Genomic DNA, 20,952 nt, shown 5'->3' with positions numbered 1-20,952 from the left:
GAAAGTTAGAGAAAGCGTTAATGAGGATACACTCAAAAGTTAACACAACAAGAAAAGTGACAAAGAAGCAGCACAGCACTAGATAGCAAGACAAGAGAGACAAGAAAAGCAAGGCTCTTTCAGCCCAAACCCATCAATGTGGTAGGCTTCTAAATCAATGAAAATAACCACCTAATTAGATTACACCAGTCTACACAACAAGATTGCTCTTGAACATTGTTTTGATTATTATTGCTTCAAGGGGGAAAAATGCAATGGAACAACTTCAGGCATTTTAGAATTTACCGAAACACTACTATTTACAGTCTGAGGATGACCTTTACGACACGTGAAGAGGCAATTTTGTGAATCTTGACAACTCTTTTCAAGCTGCTTTCAAGATTAAAATTTATCCCAATGGAGGATCGTATATTTATATCTTAGTGATGAAGCCAACATCAAGCGAATGTATACAATGGAAACCTTCCTTTGTTATTGCTCATAATGGGATCTCATAATTATAAACCACTCTTCCATTTGCTTTTGTAAAACTGTTGTCCTAAATCAGATACGCTTATCTGTGTCATAAGGTGCAATCTAAAGCACAATAATGAACATGCTACTCCTAGACCGCGAACTCCAATACAACTGAGCAGCGCACCAGCTATAAACAACCTGTTGGAGAGGAGTGCAAGTAACAGGCCTCATCATAAGTTCATTATTGCCTTTTTGGTGCCAGTTTCAACACCCTGCTGTCAGACATCCAGTTCATGGTCAATTTCACTGATAAATAGGCAAGCCACAACTTCAAGTATTTAAAAGGGTGCCATATAGAGCAGGGGTAGTCAACCTGTGGTCCTCCAGATGTTCATGGACTACAATTCCATGAGTCCCTGCCAGTGTTTGCTGGCAGTGGCTCGTGGGAATTGTAGTCCATGAACATCTGGAGGACCACAGGTTGACTACTCCTGCTCTAGAGGAAAAGACTATAAAGGAATATATAAAGGATATAGAGGATCGAGCAGAATTGTTCTCTCTTGCCCTAGAGGGAAGGACCAGAACCAATGGGATGAAATTAATTCAAAATAAATTCTGTCTAAACATCCGGAAGAAGTTCCTGACAGAGCGGTTTCTCAGTGGAACAGGCTTCCTCGGGAGGTGGTGGGTTTTCAATCTTTGGACATTTTTAAACAGAGCCTAGATAGCCATCTGACAGAGAGCTGATTCTGTGAAGGCAATGGGGGGCAGGTCACAGTAGGAGCAATTGGGATATGAGTGTCCTGCATAGTGCAGGGGGTTGGACTAGATGACCCATGAGGTACCTTCCAACTCTATTATTCTATGATTCACAGACAAATGTCAAAGCACAGTACCTATTTATAACATTATTGTCTCCTGGATGCAAAAAACCTTTGAATCCTTTTCTGAGACATAAAACTATAGTATGATTTTATTATTTTAATTTTAATCCATGTTCTTCTCTTTCTCCTCAATGAAGCTAAACCGCAATTTATTGAAAGTTCCTTCATCTAATGTTATACCGCTTGTGGCTTGTAGATCACTCACAAGAGCATTTAAAATGTTCAAGAGTCAGTTGAGGCAACATACGAGCAACCTCGATTAAAAATACTTTCAGGTATCCAGCAGAGGTATTCAAAAATATCACTAGATCAATATAATATTGATTTATTAGCAGACCAATTCTGTTCCTCTTGGTACAGGAAAATTGTAAATTGGATTTGCACTGGAATCAAATTGGATTTGTACTGGATGAATTCCAAAATTTAGATGAAAATTCAGCATTTTGTTGTATGAAACAATGCATCCGTGACATTGACTTTCAGGCATTGGTGGGTGGGGCTCGAAGAGCATGTAGTTTGGTTTAAAAAAAGCTGCATGAGCAACCAGCCCCGGATTGGCTAGGGAAGTGGGAGCTGACAGCTCTGCTCTTGGCTGGAGCTTGGGTAGTGGAAGCTCAGTGCTCCCAGCCTGGCCTGTTTGTGGTGGGAAGAGACCTCCACACCACATATACTGTTCAATGGTCTGTTTTAAATGAATCTGGACAGCTGTGTTTATCTACTTTTTCTATTTTCTATTGCTATCTTTTAAGATGTTTTAATTCCTGATTTTAATGGATGCTTCTGTATCATCTTATGCTGGTCTATGACCGTAATAAAACTAACTGTAACACTGGAATTATGTTCAAAACAGAAGTCTGCTGTTTCAAACAGATATGATTAGAAAAGATGGTGGATCCGAGATGTTTACTGGGCATAATATCCATAACAGTAATCTTAGTATAAGCATATAAACTATTTTGGGCTCGAACCTGGTGGAACGACCTCCTGGAACAGCTGAGGTCCCTGCAGGAGCTGGCAAAGTTCTGCAGGTCCTATAAGATGGAGGTCTTCCACCAGGCCTTTGGTGGAGGCTGGGTGGAGGGAAGCAAGGGAAGATCTAGCCCCTCCTCTGGAGGAAATATGGTTGAGGGGGTAGGTGGGAGGAGGAAGGGGTGTTGGGGGCTGCAGTGGGGGAGGTGGGATGGGAGAAGTAGGAGGGGGATTTTAATTGTTTTATTGGTTTTATGTTATAATATTGTGATCCTCCATGAGCCAGCCATGCTGGAAATGGCAGGATATAAATGTAACAAACAAACAACTTACTAGAAGTTTTAATGGTGACAATGAAAAACACAATTCAAGAAACCATGTTACTTTCAACTATGAAGGAATATTGGAAATACCTGCTATTGTGCCTGATTTACTGAAAATGTCATAGTGCAGAGAAAAGAAATGGTACCTATATAAGGGCTGCAAGATTTTGTACTTTGACAAGAGCTAGCAAGGAAAAATGAGCAAGCATGGAAATCTCATGGCATGTTAATTTAATAAAAGTTAGCCAAAATTCTGCAGTGGACTGCTTTATACGTTTATTATATGCTTCAAATGGCAGGGCACTGTGGGTACATTTTTTAGGCCACACTTACTTATATACCACGTCTTAAACCTTAATCAGTGAAATTGACTTAGATACAAATTTGCAAGCAACTGTCCCCCCAAAATGCAAGCAGGGTAAAACTGAATGTGATCCCTCAACCATTAATGCAAGCAACCGTTTCTCCCCAAGCGCACATGCAATCTACATTCCTTACAACATCCAGTAGCAATCCCTCTTCCAAGTCTCCGAATTATGTAGCTCAAACACAGTATTTTAAGTAGGAAGCAAAAATGGGACCTTAGTGGAAATTGTGTATTTTTAAATAGCACAATCATAGTTCAAAAATTTCAGATCATTGTAACGTTTCAGTATATAGGAATCTTAATAGCATTTAGTTTGAAATAAGACGATCATCAGACACGTGATTTTTTACTTCCACTGGATTAAGGGCGCTATTTCTATGTCTGTACAAGCATAGGAATTGGTCTCAACCCTATAAATCCTCATGTTTGGCATGAAAAAAGGATCTCTGTGAAATACAAGGGATAATGGATACCAACCCAATGTGGGTGATTAGTATTTCTTAGCTTTCTATTTATTTACTGGCACAGACATAGCACATGCCAAGTCCCTGCCTAACCTGGACAGTTTTCCTGGTTTTGCTTCTTGTTTTCAGGAGAAAAGCTTTCTAACATTACCATTGTGTAGCATAAAGGAAATGTTGTTGTTGTTAGGTGTGAAGTTGTGTCCGACCCATCGCCACCCCATGGACATTGATCTTCCAGGCCTTCCTGTCCTCTACCATTCCCCGGAGTCCATTTAAGTTTGCACCGACTGCTTCAGTAAAGGAAATAGAATACCAGTCTTTTCCTTTTCAATGGAGACTGAATGAACCTACTGTCTTCTCATGGCAGATTTTGCTTTTTTTGCAACATTTCAATCTACAGGGTAGTTTTTTATTTATTTCTTGCTTTCATAGACAATTACCAAACTAAGGGCCAACGTGCCATTACACTGAGATAAAGTTCTCCGTCACCACCTTTTCCTCAATGAATGTGGAGATTTCATTTATTCGGGGTGCAAAATAGAACTTCCAACCGGCTATGAGAAAAGTTCCTTTAACATGCCACAAAAAGATTCAATGGCCTCTTTCTACACATTAAACCATGGTTAAAAGAACAGAGCACTTTTCTTCAGATCAGTTGGCAACTGTAGTGAAGGGAAGTTGGAATACTAATCCAGAGACAAGAACAGGTTGAAGGAGCAGATAGGACTAATAGTTAGGGTTGGGTGCTTCAGTGTCCGAAGATGGCCATTCCTGCCCGAAACATCCAGCGTTGCGGCGCAGGGGGGAGGGAAGGCGCTGGTGCGCCAGTTGGCGCACACGCACAGGTGCAAAGCTGCTTCGGCTAGGAATGGCTGCTCTGGACACCGAAGCGCCCAACCCTAGCTCAGATTTCAGTTGGATAATTCAGGCAAACATGCTCAGAAAAAAATAAGCAGTAAAACCTTACTGCTTTAGTTAATTGGTTAATTCGTTTCTTCCCCCCAACATAGTATCCAGCCAATTTGGTTAAACACCGTTAACAATCAGCAGTGTGATGTATATAATATTCAACTTCTAAACTGCTAAAAGATTCACCTCTAGTAAAGAAAAGGTTGTAATATTTAAGGTTACTTTTCAATCTGGCAGCTTTAAAAATAAAGGCACTAAGGTTATGCTGATATTACAGCCAAACTAAACACACGTGCCAGTACTTCTACCTGTATTCCAGAGATGTCCTGATTTATTTTTTTCTTCAGGCATCTCATGTTGCCTTTATGCCAACCTGGAAGATCCCCTTTACTCTAAGGTGGGTTTTGTGCTTAAATGTGTATTGGTGATAGGTTTGCAGTAGAAAAGGTAGTAGCCCTGGAGGCAGATATGTATACATGGCAGCTTCCCAATTCAGCCTGGCGGGCTCTTTTTACATAACATTTTGCCTATTAAAAAGTTGAAACCAATTCATTCCTACTTAAGCATGATCGGAGCAGAGCTCATGGGATAGAACTTTTTGTCCTTGATTCTCCCCTACAGCCTTCTGCACCACCCAGTAATCCTCAGGAACATTGTGTGCGGGAGCTGAAAACAACAGCTTGTAGCACTGCATTAATCTTCTGTTTGACTTATCTACAAATGTACTAACAATTTGTGCAGACATAACAATGAGCCATTCAGAGGATTAGTTATCCATAGCTACTCTTCTCCCCTGCCCTTTTTTTTTAAGGGAAAGTGTGTGATAGGTAAGCTTCATGGTGTTTTTTTGGGGGGCTGGAATGAGATTCTGGGGAAAACTGAGATGTATGTATAATACATACTATCAAATTTAAGCTTGTATTATTGACTCAACGACATTAAGATGCATCATTCATGACAAGTATCACGTTAAATTCTTCTTTATGGCATATTTATGTAACTTATAATGTGAATGTCTATAAGAAAAATGGATAATACGCCCAATACAAGAGATCTGCAAACTGCTGAATCCTATTCTACCATGGCACGTGTATATTGCCATCTGAGGGGTATGAAAAAAATTAAAACTAAAGCTCGAAAAATCCTGCTGCATATCAAGTTTAATTTTAACAATGAAAAAACCTAATGTTTAAACACACATTGTAATTAAACAAATTATAGCATATTTGTCAAAATTGCTCAAATTTATGCTTATATGCTTAGGGCATAAATGTCTACAGCATAAACAGGGATTTTCTAATGCTATAGATTTACTCATTTTTATACAACACAGTTTGAATAAAACTTTGCTTAAAACACATTTCACTCTACCTAAGGGGGGAAAGTTGATAGGAGAGGATTCCCCCCTCCCCCACTGCCACCCAAGTGCTCTCCAATATTGCCACTGGAAAACTTAACACAGTGATAAGACTTTTCACAATATACATCTGAAGCAAGTAGAACCTTGCCCTCAAAAGCATTTCAGTCATTTTTCAGCGTTTGCCAACATTAATTTTCTGTTGGAAAACCTGAAGGGAGTCTTTTAAAAAAAGAGAGAAGACAAAATTTGTTTCCCCCTGTACTCCAACCCCCCACCAAGTCTTCATATCTTTAATCCCACACACTCATTAAACCAGGGGTAGTCAAACTGCGGCCCTGCAGATGTCCATGGGCTAGAATTCCCAAACGCTGGCAGGGGATCCTGGGAATTGTAGTCCATAGAAATCTGCAGGGCCGCAGTTTGACTACCCCTGGATTAAACTATTGCTGGGCTATGTGTTCGTGTCCAATTAACCTGTTCCAGTTTTTAAATGAAATATTTTTAAAGATTTTATTTATATTTGAAGGCACAAACAAGGCATTGAAGAGTGCCAAAAAATCCAGATGTTGAAATTATCTGAATATCATGACGTTTTGAGAAGTTTGCAGGAATGCAACCATGGAAGAGAGGAAGGAGTTTTTAAAGAAGCACAGTGAATCTGTTTTTCTAACTAGGATGACCATTATTGAATACACTTCTAACACACTAATGTACACACACACACACACAGACTGACTACAGCAAACCCCAGCGCAAATGGCAGCCAGTCAGCAGGAAGCAGCATTCCATCAGCAAGTAACAACAGCCTTGTCATAAACTCACTTTCCTAAAAAGTCCCACACAAACCCCCCCACAGGCTGGGGCGCAGGGACAGACACCTGGTAAGGGGAGGACAGTCTGTGTGAAGCAGCGTGCCTTCTAAGAAAAGGCATGGTCATAGAAACCAAATGCATAAAACGATCCAAGAAAACCAGAAATGACAGAGAGGAGTGAGAGAAAGAGAGGGAAAACATAAAAGAAAAAAAAAAGATTAAATGAAACATTAGATGGCCACGGGGTCACAATACAAGTAGTTAGTAAGAGGAAGTGGACAGCCAAACATTTAACATGTGAGCAGAAGTGCATAAATACAAAGCAACTGACAAGTAAGATGGCTTTTAAATGTTAATCTATTGAAATGTCTTCAGTTCTTCCAAGGGGGTTATGAACTAGTATCTGTCAAGTTTGCCATTTGCTTCACCTGTGCCAGTTCTGTACTAATTTTTGCCACTGATCGCTCCACCCACCCCCAGGGGAGCATGGTAGCTACAGAAAACGGCTGGGAAACTATGCTTCCCCGGTTCATTTCTTCCCAAATAGGAAGTGGCAAGCTACAGTAAAGGAACAGGTTGATTAGCTTCAACCCTATAGGAACTTTTATCGATAAACCATTCTGGTAAACGTAGCATAAGTGGGCAAAGAAGTGCAGCATGCCTCAGGAAACTGGTGGCATTTTAGAATCATGGAAAATTGCCTCCTGGGCAACTAATACACAAAACGATTTCCGAATCATGGAGATGAAGAACAGAAGGCAGCGTTTTCCTGTTATCGCTTGCAGATCGGAAGGCGAGACCAGCAAAGGAACATTTCAAACAACACAATATTCTTTTCTTACCAATGTGAAACGATACAGGTTTCAAGGACTAGCGTATCATCAACACCCAGTATTCATCCTGCATGATTGCAGGTTAGATTCATAAGGGAAAAAATCCATTTACGCATAATCATGGAGGCTATATTGTACTCTAAAGATTCAAACACGAAAAACAATTTTCTTTATAGGGAGAAGAAAAAGAAGTTTTAAAAGGAAGGTGTCACAGGCTTCGGCCAACGTGAGAGAAGGGCAAGGAGAATGCAAAATATCTCAAGTAGGGGAAAACTGTAATTTAATTGGTGGCCACTATTAAGAAGGATAAGAGCCTCTTGTGGCATAGAGTGGTAAGCGGCAGAAATGCTGTCTGAAGCTGTCTGCCCATGAGGTTGGGAGTTCGATCCCAGCAGCCCGCTCAAGGTTGACTCAGCCTTCCATCCTTCCGAGGTCGGTAAAATGAGTATCCGGCTTGCTGGGGGGTAAAATGGTAATAACTGGGGAAGGCACTGGCAAGGCCACCCTGTATTGAGTCTGCCATGAAAATGCTGGAGGGCGTCACCCCAAGGGTCAGACATGACTCGGTGCTTGCACAGGGGATACCTTTACCTTTATTAAGAAGGATAAGGTGTTCTGACATTCATTGGTGTTGAAGAAACATTCTGTAGAGCCTTGAGCAATGAACATAGAGATGTGGTCCAGTTAATTAGTTCTGGGATTATAGTGTACAAATAAAATTCAAGAAAAATTCTAGGAAGTATATATTTAAATTGCCCTAGTAGACATTTTGGAAGGAAGAGATGACAAGGAACATTCTTGCTTATGGCCATCAATTCATCACCAAAGGGGGGGGGGGATCAACTTTTTATTAGAAAAACATAGGAGAGAAGAATAAAAATGTACTTTTCAAAGCTCTCTTCTGATTCAATGAATCAGGAATATACTTCATTCAAAAAGAAAACCAAGTGACCTAATTCAAGGGTTTTCTTATTTATTATATCTGCATACCACCCTCCCCTGAGGCTCAGGGCAGTTCAAATGGAATGTAAACAATACACAGAACTTTGTTTCCGCATCACATATCAGATAAACTAAAACAATGGTAACAATAACAACCACAACTGAAAATAACAGTCTATGCTTAGTTTGTCCATGCTTGTCTTAAAGGGATTCTAACATAATAGAAAGAGGACCATGAGAAAGTTGTTCTGCAGGTGTATGGAACGTTTGTGCAATGTATTCCTTTTAAGAGCTGTTCCCTGGGCTATGAATAGTATCTTTACCAGTAGTTTACATAAACATTGCCCATACCTGTTGACACACAGTGCATTTATCTCATCTCAGTCTAAAATTATTAAGCCAAATTAGCAAATAGCACAGATGTGGGGGCAAGTGCAGCCATCCTATTCCCAGCATTAATAAAGCCAACAAGGAAAATTCTACTCAGGCGGTGGTCTCAATGTATGTGATTTTCCTGGCATTTGACACAATACCGTCGAAACCATATGAATTAATGTTAAGGAAATCCATCCTGGCCAAGGAGGAAAAATTAGTGCCCTACCAAGAGAAACAGGCAAGTAAAGAACCTCCAAAATACATCTTTTTAATGCAGTTTCTTTACTGCTGCTTTAAGATGCCAAGAGTTTAGAACTACAACTCAGGAGATGAGTGGCCAACAAATGGCCGGTGGTATTTTCCTCCTACTTTCCATTCAGTTTCCATTATGTTCCCTTGTGATCACCTGCTAAGTTGTGGATGACCACATCCAAACCTAGTAGAACTGCAATACATTACCCAACACTTTAAAAAGAAGTGTTGGGGGGTTTTTTTGAAGCCACTAGGGATGGGCAAAACTGGTTCACAACCTTAAAATGGTCACAAATTTGGCTAGTTATTGCCCTACCTGAATCCAGGTTCAGAGGAGGTGCCTTTTGGCTGGTTGGATTTTGGGTATTAATACCTGTCCCCCTCCCACTTCCAATTGGAGGAAAGTGAGACGGAGATTTTAAACGGCTGGGAGCCATTTAAAACTGCTGCTTTGCTTCTCTCTATTTGGAAGTGGGAAGCAAAACATGGGTTTTAAAAGGTTACCAGCCATTTTCAGGATCAATTGCACTACCTCCCACTTGAAAGCGGCAGGGAGTGAAATCAAACCCTAAAATGACTTGGAGCCATTTAAAACCTCTGTTACGCCCCTTGCTGTTTTTTTTTGGGGGGGGGGGGGGAGAAAACGACCATTGCTTACTTACTGAAAATGGTTCTTCTGAGATAAATGCCTCCCAGGCATTTAAAACCTCAATTTTGATTCCATCCATGGGGGATAGGGGTGGGGAACGAAATGGAGGTTTTAAATGGCCAGGGAAGGCATTTTCATTTTGGCCTCATAGCAGGACGCACATGCCTGTCCGTTGTGAGGCCAAAATGACTGGCAGTCATTTTGGCGCTCGGTTTTGCTTTTCCCTGTTTCTAAGTAGGGAGAAGCAAAACAGACCAGACCAAAGCCAGACGGTTCAGTTTGGGGCCTTTGGGTTCAGTGGTTCTGCTTGGGAACACCTCCAAATCCTGAAGTGGAGCGGAATTTTCCTGTTTGTGCCCACCCCCAGAAGCCCAAATAATAAAAAACATATTTTTAAGAGGCTAAAATTCTCTTTCAAATCTGGAAAGTTATATCTCATTTGGTCTTGACCTGTTAATACAAGGAAAATTAATCCTTATATCAAAATGCACATGAAAGGTGCTCAATCAAGAGAGCCAGTTTGGTGTAGTGGTTAGGAGTGCGGACTTGCCGGGTTCGATTCTGCAGTCCCCCACATGCAACCAGCTGGGTGACCTTGGGCTCGCCATGGCACTGATAAAACTGTTCTGACCGAGCAGTGATATCAGGGCTCTTTCAGCCTCACCCACCCCACAGGGTGTCTGTTGTGGGGAGAGGAATGGGAAGGCGACTGTAAGCCACTTTGAGCCTCCTTCGGGTAGGGAAAAGCGGCATATAAGAACCAACTCTTCTTCTTCTTCAATCATTTATTCATTTCTTTTAACCATTCAGCTGTTGATGACTTACGGCAAATCCATAGTTTTCAAGGCAAGACAGACTCAGAGGTGGTTTGTCTCCCATCCAACTACTGATCAGGGCTGACCCTTGCTTAGCTTCTGAGATCTGAAGAGACTGGGCTAACTTGCTCAACACAATCTTTGTCAAGTCTGTTGCAAGGAACAAGCTGTAACTACTATTTTGCTCAACTACAAATCAACAATATTCAGATTTTTTTTCTTCCACTGTAGAAGATTTCAGCATATTTCAGCTCCATCGATTTACACCTATTCTATCAGCTTACTTTTCTGAACAGCCAGAATATTTTGAAACTCTTACACCAACCTTGTGTACTGTTCAGTTCTTAAAAATGAAAAGCTGGGTAACTAATACCTTCCCTTGGTGGCATGATGTTCCCTTAAGATAATAAACTTCTCTTACCTTTCCAGTTCTGCTATCTTCTTATCTTTATCGTTCTTCTCATTTTCCATCTCCTTCAGGATTTCCAGCAGACGATCCACCTCTGCTTGAGCCTTAGTGGATTCTTCCCGATACTGTGCCACTTCTCTCTCTAACTGGTGGAATTGGTCACTCATCTCTGGACTGGTCCTAGCCTCCAGGGTTGCTTCGTGAGCCTGCAAAAATAGTATCCCAAATGTTACCCTTCACATTCGTAACAGAAATTATGCTGATCCCAAGCAGCGCTCTCTTAAAATATGTGACTCGTTCTCAAGAGCAGAAAGAAGTCTTGAGACGCTGTAAATCACTGATTACTGGAAAAGACCAATTAGGATTAGACCATCCCCACCCTCCACAATCTGACGAACGGAGCTTTGACTCTCAAAAACCTATACCCTGAAAATCTTATTGGTCTCTAAGGTGCTACTGGAGTTGAATCTGACCTTCCACAATCGTAGCTCTATGATCATAGCTATTCCAAACATTACTTTATTCTACACCAATGTTAATTTCCAATCTTTTTTCTTCAATACTTAACCACTGGTCTTCCCAGCACCAAGCTAACGGTGGTACTGAAAGTGCCACAGGAGTATTCCCTCTCACAGAGGCTCTCTCCTACAGCAGCAGTCCCCATTGCCACTCAGGGCCCTTCCTGAGCCTCCACGAGCAGGTGCCTGGGAAATCTTATGTCCTTCCGTGCATGGAAGCATTTCCCACTCATTCATGGGCATGCAGTTATCACAATTCTCATGTAACACTGATTCCCTACAATGCACTGTTGGGAGCTGATGCTGCCGCCAAGTAAGATGGATAATCAAGTCAGAAATTTGGCAAAATCAGGATGCTTGCTGTTTATTAAACACAGACATAAGAAATTGCATTAGTTGCTTTCTACCAGGAGACGGAGGTTGGAAACATCTTTGTCAGCTGCATCGGACCTGGGCTGAGGATCTTTTTCTCCTCTGTTGCAATGATTTAACCTGAGCGTGGCCAGAGTTGTGAGTCAAAGGGTAAGAGTCAAAGGGTATTGTTTGTCATTAGTATTGTTCATGGTTTTATGGATGTTTTCTTGATGTTTGTTTCTATGCTATGAACTCCCCCAAGGGGATAGACAAACTTAATAAATAAATAAGCTAATAAATAAATGGTCTTAAAAATGTTTTCTGGTCTTCAACACAGCAAAAATAAATGCTGCTACACTGGCTACAAATTTATAAAGACGGGATAAGTATTTCCGTGCCATTTTTGATACTGTTAGAAATATTTTCTCTTTATTGCGTAGATACCTCACTGCAGTAACTCCATCTCCAAATCATCATGCAAAGCAGATAATTATTACTTCTATTACAAAAATGAAAGATGTAGCCTGTGAGTCTTAAACCCTAACTCAAAGAGGTTATGGGCTGGGGTCTGAAACCAGGTTTCTCAATCCCAATCACAACCACTCTGGCCACAACAGCACTAGGGAAACAAGACTGTCAGCTCATTCCAAAAAATCAGTACAAGCGCCTTGCTGGGGAAGCACATGTTTTCATTAGCAAGAGAAAAACAAGCATTCGATTTTATTACTTAAAAATACATGCTATATATTCATTCTCAAACTGTTTGTTAAAACAGAATGCTACTTTATACCCATATATCAAAATGCATATGCTAGGCAGCTAGCTGGGTTGCTGAACTGGAAAAGCTAACTTTCTCAATATCTGTCTTAATCCCATAGGAAAGGAGCTATGGCCCAGAATCTAACACACAAAAGAAAGAGCAACAGAAAGAGTTGAGAGAATAAATTGTTACTGGCTCCTCAACTGAAACCTGACACAGGAATCACCCTCCTTGAAATCTGGGTAGTCAAATCAGAACAGAAGAAATCACAGGAGATTTAAACCACTCAGTAAAAGGGCCAGTATACATCTGATAGGTTTCAAATGTTCTGCCTAGTATTTTGTGCCTAGCGGGTAATTAAAGCATCTGTTTACATCTAAAAAGGGCTTCATACTATCCAGAAGCATAATATAAGACATCTATTCCGCTGGCCTTCCTTTAATTCTACAGAATCTCCTAAGTGGTGTAGTTGTGATAACTAAAGATTTCTTTTTAACTCTTTTCACATACTTGTAATTTCAATAAGCAATATAGGAGGTAATCAAGTGGCTAGCATCCAGGGAAGGGTGGGAGATGGAGAGGGAGGGCCAATCAGGGTGTGGCCATACCCTGATTGGCCCTATTCCATCTTGGACAACCAGGACACTCTCCACCCCCAGGGCTGTTTCACAATTAAGAGGAACAATGGATAAGGATATACCCCCCCCCCCCTTTGTGGCTTGCACACAATGTTCTTTATGTTACTCAACAGAAAGAAGAAACCCAGAATTATGACTTTATGAGTTTACTAATCATTCTGTCCTCAACTCCTATCCCAATCTCAATCTCTATCCCAGTCTCAATCCCCCTTGGCATGTACCTTTAAACAGTCTCATATACTACACAATTTATCCATTTTTCCAGCCAGTCCCTTCTACTGTAACTAAATTTCTTCTCTACTTCCAATCCTCTGTATAAATGAAAAATTATGCCAAAAGAACTTCAGTTCAAGTAATATCTTTCAGTAGTTGCCAAATTAACCAAAATGTTCTAATTTATATAGAGATACTAACACATCTTCACATTTCTTCATGGGTAACCAACATTATTTAAAACCGAAAGCCATTAAAAGAAAGGAATAGAGGGTGATAGAAGAACTTATCTGGGTGATCTACATGGAAAAAAAATCTGAAGAGAAGCTGCAAAAGATAAGCATTTCTTTAGATTTAAAAAAGCAGGACTGCTCTGTAGCCATTCTACACTCCCCTCTCCTTTCTACATTGCATGCCCACAAAAGAGCTCACCAATATAATGTTTGTTGGCCGAGGACTACAAAGACACACATGTATATACATGCAGAACAGATAATCAAATGGGGCTGGCAATGATTTTCCAGTTTGTCATGGCACTTACTGGCTTGGATGGGTGACTCAATAAGACTTCAGGATGCTAAGGAGAAAGACAGGAAAAGAAGGGAAGAATTGGGAAACAGAACCATGCGAGAGAGAGACAAGAGACAGAGATGTAACAAGCAAACCACTTTAGAAAAAGTAACCAATTGTAGATTCATGATTTTTATCTCAGAAATTTAAATTGTTTTTATGCCTTCTTCCTTGTGTGTGTCAATTCCCGCTCTGGAGAAAAACATAAATTTGGATAATCTATTCTTACATATTATATACCAATCAGCAGCTATGGAGCCATTCAGAAAAAAAATGACTTCAAACAGATACATGGCATTTTATTTTAAAATTTAAAAATATTTAGGATTACACATGTCTGTCCATTCCATAAGTACCAGCCCTGTAATATTATGGAATACAGCATGACAACATGACTGGGTCAAGCTCCTAATGATCCAAAACATAACCTGATAAAACTATGCATACAATGTAATGACTGAAATGCAACACAACTGAGGTCTTTTGCTATGGCTACACTGACCAGGCATGCTAAGATGTTCTACCTCCACACTGACAGCAACATACACTCATGTTATGCTTCCAAATGTATAAGGTAGTTCCTTGAAGAGTTGTGAAGGCCCCAACAACCAAAAATTGGGGTATTTTAAAATGTCCCCCTCCTCAGTCCTAGGCCTTTTTCCAAATGAAGGAAGCAGAAAGTAGTGGGAAACACTAGCAGAAAATCTTAAACTTTTTTCTATGTTAAGAGTGAAACACTTTTTATTATAGTTTTATTCACTTAAAATACATATTAGGTTGTTTTAAATGTAGAACTATTTACAGTATTTTTTAAAAAAATCATGATTTCCGGTGTCTTTTGTGAACCAGAATATTTCAAGCAAGTATCTGTTGTTTTAAATGTTAAACAATTAATACCATTAAAATGTTCAAAGTAACTCTGTACCCAAATATGTCACTATTCCTATTATGACCACATGAGATCATATCTGTCCAAACAGTTTTTTTTTCATTACCACAAAATTTATATTTTGTTTTCAATTTTTCCCTGTTTTTTAAACAGCAAAAAGTAAGATTAGGGTTGGGCGCTTTGGCTCTGACCCGGCATGTGTGGCGGCTCCCCCCCCCCCCCCCCCGCAGCACTGGCTGCTTCAGGTGTGAACGGCCACTTCAGACGCCAAAGCGCCCAACCCTAAGTAAGATTCACTGGTGTGCCAGTTTAGCTTGCAACTTTGTTTCCAGTACTGGGTGTATTTGCAGTTTTGATTGCAGAAAACTAAGACAGCTCTACTTTTAAAAATTGCATACACAACACACTTTTATATGCTAGGTTATGAATGATGCATTCTTATTGTTGATGTTTTTGCTCGATGAAATAGTATTACATATATTCCCTTCACAGAGAAGGATTTTTTCCAAGTCCTTAAAATTCCAAGAAAATTTAGTTCTCTAGTTCCCCAAAGAGAAAATCTGTATAAGATATACCCAAAATAAAATGGAGAAATGAAAAATGAAAAATCAATTGTTTAAATTTAAATTTACATCTTCTTGTAAGCTAGCAGCTTAAAGAAAGCAGCTTCTTATCTTTTAGTTAACATTTACAGACATCAAAAAACTCAATAGAACCATGTACAAAGTGATGAAATGAGGGAAGCAATGAGGTTAGGTCTTTTGTTTTGTCATGGTGTGTTAGCTTTGTTTGTGTAAGAGTTGTTCACATGAAGGCCCACATGCGGTTTGAAGCGGCCCAGTCCAGTAAGCAGATACATAAAAACATGAATCTGTTTTATACTGAGTATAAGACCATTTATCTGCCAAGGTCATTACTGTCTACTCTGACAGCCAGTTGCTCTCCAATGTTTGGAGCAGAGGTCTTTTACATCACCTGCTACTTAATCTTTTTAGCTGGAGAGGCTGGGGGTCTGCCCCTGAGTCATGCTCCCTACATAACAGAGCTGCTAACCATTCTGCTTCCAGTACTATAAACATTCCATGCCAATGTTGTATCAAGAAACAATTGGGCCTCTATTCTGGTTGAATAGCCTATTGGCTTTAAGATCTAGATGGGACAATGAAACCCCTATTGAAGTATTATATACAAATAGTTCCTTAAGGAGTTCGGGTCAAGTTAGAAGTCTTGCCCTACTTTTCTCAAAAGCTGAAAAAGGCGTAATGTAAAATAATGAAAGTGAAGTATTTCTGATGTAAACTGCCACTTGGAAATTCTATGATCTCTTGCTAGCATTCCATGTATCCTTTAAAAGTGTTTCTTCTTTTTATTCTGCCAGCTTTATTTGCCTTTTTAAATTTTGGAGTATTGCTAGAGATTCAGATTCTACTCTCTTGACAATTTTATCAAAATACCTTGCGCTTTATGAAGAATCCCAGAAGGCCAAAAGAAACTCCATCTATTATAATTGTCTCCAGGATAATTCCAGAAAATGAATGTAGCATATCTTATCGCAAATGCTTCAAAATATGGCTATTACCCAAAGACAGGCAATGGGGCACCAGTTCAACTGGCTAATTTAGAAGATAGGCAGAATAAGATGCTTCAGGCAACTGAGTGATATTCCTTCCTTCTTCCAGACATTCAGCCCTGGATTGTGAAGCATCTTTGGCATATTTCTTGAAGCCCCACTGGCACCACCACACTGCTTTTATGGCTTTCTTTTTTTACCCAGTCATATTGTGAACAAATTTTACAATGATACAATAAACACAAGTTGTTCAGGACTCACTCAAAACAGTTTGACTGCTTTGCTGACAATACTATTCTGAAGATCCTACCTTTCAGTGTATTTACTCACCAGATTGCTTCCAAGTAAAATATAAGGAAGTAAAGACAGTGGATGCACAAGGGGGTTGAACTTCCTCTTTCATACTTTCCTTTACTTAGTGAAGAGGCATATCTTCCCCCATGAGTTGTAACCTCATTAAGACCACATGAATCTTCTGGGGGGATAGAATACCTGCACACTTCTTCATGCTATGCTCAGAGGTGTTGAAAGAGGATGTCTAACGGTGCCATCCTATGAGCTTAGAATGTCTTGAGTGTATCACAGAATCATAGAGTTGGAAGGGCCATACAGGCCATCTAGTCCAACCCCCTGCTCAACGCAGGATCAGACCAAAGCATCATATAGCATCCAAGAAAAGTGTATATCCAACCTTTGCTTGAAGACTGCCAGTGAGGGGGAGCTCACCACCTCCTTAGGCAGCCTATTCCATCTTCTATTACCAGTGCTTTCTAATGTGCAAAGTAGGAATGTCCATCACTGCTTCTGACCACTGACAAAAGCATCCTACATGCTCACTCAAAGATATAATTTATTTCCTAAATTACCTGGTGGAATGAGCTCTTAGGAGAGCTGAGAGGCCTATGGCTATCACAGTTCTGCAGTGTTCTTCCATCAGATCATTGATTGAGACCGGCTACGCACTAACAACTAACAACACCCCAGTCCGGGGTAGACTGCTGTGGGGTTAAGGGGGTATAAAAATCTAAATAAATAACTGAAATAAATAAATTTATGCCACCAATCTTGTTGGGGGATGGGGTGTTAGGGGGTTTTATGGTTATTGGATTTTTATGGAGTTTTATATATTGTAACTGGCTGCAAGTCTCCGGAGAGTGGCGGGCTAGAAATGCAACAACAATTAATTAATTAATTAATGAGGTACTGAACAGGGTGGAAGTTAGTAATTAAAAGAATAGTAACCCTTACAAATAGATCTCCATTTTCCATTTTTAAATAATGAGAACTTAATAGTTTTCACCTTTTTCAGCTGAGATTCCAGTTTCAAACATTCTTCCTTTTTCTGTTCCAAGGCAATTTCAAGGGATTTCAACCTAGAGTCTTTCTTCAATCCTGATGATGCTAAAGATGATGCATGTTCCTTCAGATCCAGCAATGAAGCCTATAAACAAAAGGAACATATCTGCAAATGCATAAAAGAGTATGCACAGAACCAGACAGTTCAACTCCAGCTCTAGAATCCTTCTGTCACCTCATCCATCCATTTTAGTTTGGTTACCTTCTGGATTAAGGCAAAGGCAAACTGTGGCTGGCACTACATGAGTGAGCATGGACTTGCACACTCCCTAATTCATTGTGCATGGACAAATAATTATATCGGTCCAGATTCATGTCAAACCACAGAGTCACTACATCCATGTAAAATAGGATGCTAATCCAGAGTTTATTCTATTGCAGGAAAAGCACAAGTCAAGAATAAGGAAGGCTCCATCCTCATATACACTAAATTCAAATCAGAGGAATGGTAGCAGCTTATTGGTCAATCTTCCTTACACCAAATTGAGAGCTGATAGCACAACAGGTGACCACTTTTAATGGACAGCTCTGTAACAACCAGTTTATATTTCAAAGCAACAACAACTACTACTACTTAAATTTTAAATATTCAACTATTTAACTTAGTATGCCAACTAACTTCATTAACTAGAGACAAGTTTAGTTACAGGCAGGCTCATTTAACTTTCCCCAAGATGCTGATTTAGAATCCAATTGTATTAATGCATTTCCTGCATAAATACATTTCCCTTCATTTATTTACTACATGTGATTAGCTTCATCGCACAGGATCTATTCAAATATAGTGATTTCATACTCCTTAGAGTACCCAGCTTGCTGGGGGGTAAACGGTAATGACTGGGGAAGGCACTGGCAAACCACACTGTATTGAGTCTGCCATGAAAACGCTAGAGGGCGTCACCCCAAGGGTCAGACATGACTCGGTGCTTGCACAGGGGATACCTTTACTTTAGACTGGTAATTTCAAAGCCCAAATGGGACAAATCACCTTTTATTGTTCCATTGCACATGAGATTGAGACTTTGGTTATCTAGGTATCTAAATTCAGAGTGGTAGCCTTGTTTTTTACTGAATGTAAAATAGTCATGCAAGGACATTTGCTTAAGATATTAAGTGCTGCACATTTCAATTTTCAAGTTAAACCTTAATAAACACTCAACCATTACAAAAACCATTACTTTTAGTTTTAATTAATTAATGTTAAAAAAATTAAGTTTTATACAATATTTGTCCAGGAAACTGACCTCTTTCTCTGATAGATCTCCTTGCAGCATGCTGACCTTCTCTTTTAGATCCTTAATATCCTTCTTATTGTTGTCAATCTCCTCCTGTTTTTCTCGCTCATCTCTGTCACGCTGCTCTTTCAGGCGCTCTATAGTACGCTCCTGGTAAAACAGGGTACTGAATCAATAGAATCTCTGCTCTGAGCAGTTCAAACAGCTGCTCAGCTCTGAGAAAGTAACCATTCAACTCACCCCCACTCCACTACAAAATCACGTACTGGTCTGTGCCTATGCTTTAAAGCCCAGAATTGGTAATAGGGTGGATAGGAGCTAATAAATTGAGTTCAGAGAAAATGGGAGCAGTTAGTATGTAACTTGCTGGAACATGGAAATGGTGATCTGTCAATGGTAACAGGGTTGCACTCCCCCCTTTAGAGATGAGGTTGGGAGTATTGTTGGATTCTACAGTGCTTCATTGAATACCCAGGTGGCAATTGTGGTCTGTTGCCTATTTAATGAGCCTTTGGTTGCTACACCTGCTGCCTTCCTTGAATAAAGAATGATCTCATCATAGTTACTCATGATTTAACATACAAACAAGGCTTCTGTAAAATGTTATATATGGGGCAAATCTTTAGAGACTACCAACCAATATGGGGCTGAGGACGGTACTTTAAAATATCATACGTTCAATGTAAACTGGTAATGGACTGTGAAGGGTTAAATTAAAAACATTAGGAAGCTGGGTATTTGGAGGTCTACCTCCATCAAGAACTCACCTGCGGTGAGCCTCTGCCTTATGAAGTAAAGGTGGTGTCTGCTGGAAAAAAAGGGTCTTTCTGAACCTGTTTCCAATTTATGTCTTGTGCCATCTTTTACAAGCCAGGCAGCCTTTGTCCTGCTTATCCAAGCCTTTGATAGCTAAGTGGATTTTTGTTTTTATTGGTTTAGTTATTATCGCTACCTTAACATTTCTAATTTTATTTTAATTGTATTGCTGCTGCTGGGGCAGACAGTACACAGATTTTTTTTTTTTTGTAAATAAGCAAGTATTAGAAATAAGCTCATTTGAATCCGAAAGCATAATGTACTGAAGCAAGGTTCGGTATAGCTCTGGATTCTGTTTTGAAGAGCAACCTGTATGCTCCTGCTCACACACTTTGCAGTTTATCCTAGCATCCCGTCTCCATTCTTCACAAATACTGCAAGCTGACAAAGCAGTTGTCATTCAAATCAGGGTTGTCAACCTGTGGTCCTCCAGATGTCCATGGACTACAATTCCCATGAGCCCCTGCCAGCGTTTGCTTGAATTGTAGTCCATGGACATCTGGAGGACCACAGGTTGACTACCCCTGATTCAAATAACAGAATGATAGATTTAACTGAAGTGGGTTGGGAAGTCTTGGTCTAAATTTATGTGAATAAATAAAATTCCTCCTCAATAGATCTGAAGACGTATTTTCAATGAACATATCAAGATAGTACTCTAGCCAGAAACAGGATTTCTCCTTTAGCACCTGCTTAAGCTAAGCTACCAGCACCAAGTGCAGATTATCACTCCTTACAACTGCTAGACCAAAAGAATGACAAAGTTCACAAATGAGAGAAACTGTGAATATTGGGGGAAATGTGAGTTCATTCATGGCTATTCTTTCCTTTCTACTCACCTTTTCTGCAAGTGCTTCTTCCAGTGTGGTCAAGGCAGTATCGGTGTTGGTGGTATCAGCCTGCAAGGATTTTACTCTCTCTTTTAAACTGCTCATCTGTTTCTCTTTGTCTCTTAACTGTTCCTGAAGATTTTCAATCTTAAGGAAAGACCAATGAGAGTCAGACCTACATGAAGCAAAGGTTTGCAGTGCATTTCTAAAAATTGCTCAGAACTCTCTTCTTCACCAGGAAGCCAATCAGCCATGTCTCCCCAATTTAGTCCTCTTCTTGTTACTTTCAAAGTCATACGATTTTCAAAACCAGAGACCTTCAGAGGTGGTTTTTGCCATTGCCTGGCTCTGTGTCATAACTCTGGTATTCCTTGGAGGTCTCTC

At 40.0% G+C, this 20,952-nt stretch overlaps 1 protein-coding gene across 22 annotated transcripts in view; it reads right to left on the bottom strand.

Annotated features, from left to right (window-relative positions):
• Positions 1-20,952, bottom strand: part of ERC1 (ELKS/RAB6-interacting/CAST family member 1) — a 216,196-nt gene that overhangs the window by 134,341 nt on the left and 60,903 nt on the right. For 12 of the 22 annotated variants that reach the window (XR_013231416.1, XM_077340007.1, XM_077340011.1 and 9 more), the window contains 5 exons: positions 20,578-20,715; positions 18,932-19,072; positions 17,632-17,772; positions 13,844-13,879; positions 10,832-11,025 (listed from right to left, as the gene is read on the bottom strand). Coding sequence is in view for 21 of the 22 variants with exons in the window: in XM_077340007.1 (XP_077196122.1) it covers positions 10,832-11,025; positions 13,844-13,879; positions 17,632-17,772; positions 18,932-19,072; positions 20,578-20,715 (650 nt within the window). In the remaining variant the exon portion in view is untranslated. The remainder of the gene's footprint in view (positions 1-10,831; positions 11,026-13,843; positions 13,880-17,631; positions 17,773-18,931; positions 19,073-20,577; positions 20,716-20,952) is intronic. The other 10 variants (XM_077340009.1, XM_077340014.1, XM_077340010.1 and 7 more) reach the window with 1 other exon arrangement.

This window comes from Paroedura picta, chromosome 5 (genome assembly GCF_049243985.1).
Source record: "Paroedura picta isolate Pp20150507F chromosome 5, Ppicta_v3.0, whole genome shotgun sequence".
Classification (NCBI taxonomy): domain Eukaryota; kingdom Metazoa; phylum Chordata; class Lepidosauria; order Squamata; family Gekkonidae; genus Paroedura; species Paroedura picta.
The sequence above is the reverse complement of the archived record's forward strand: the minus strand, read 5'-3'. Positions and strand labels throughout refer to the sequence as shown.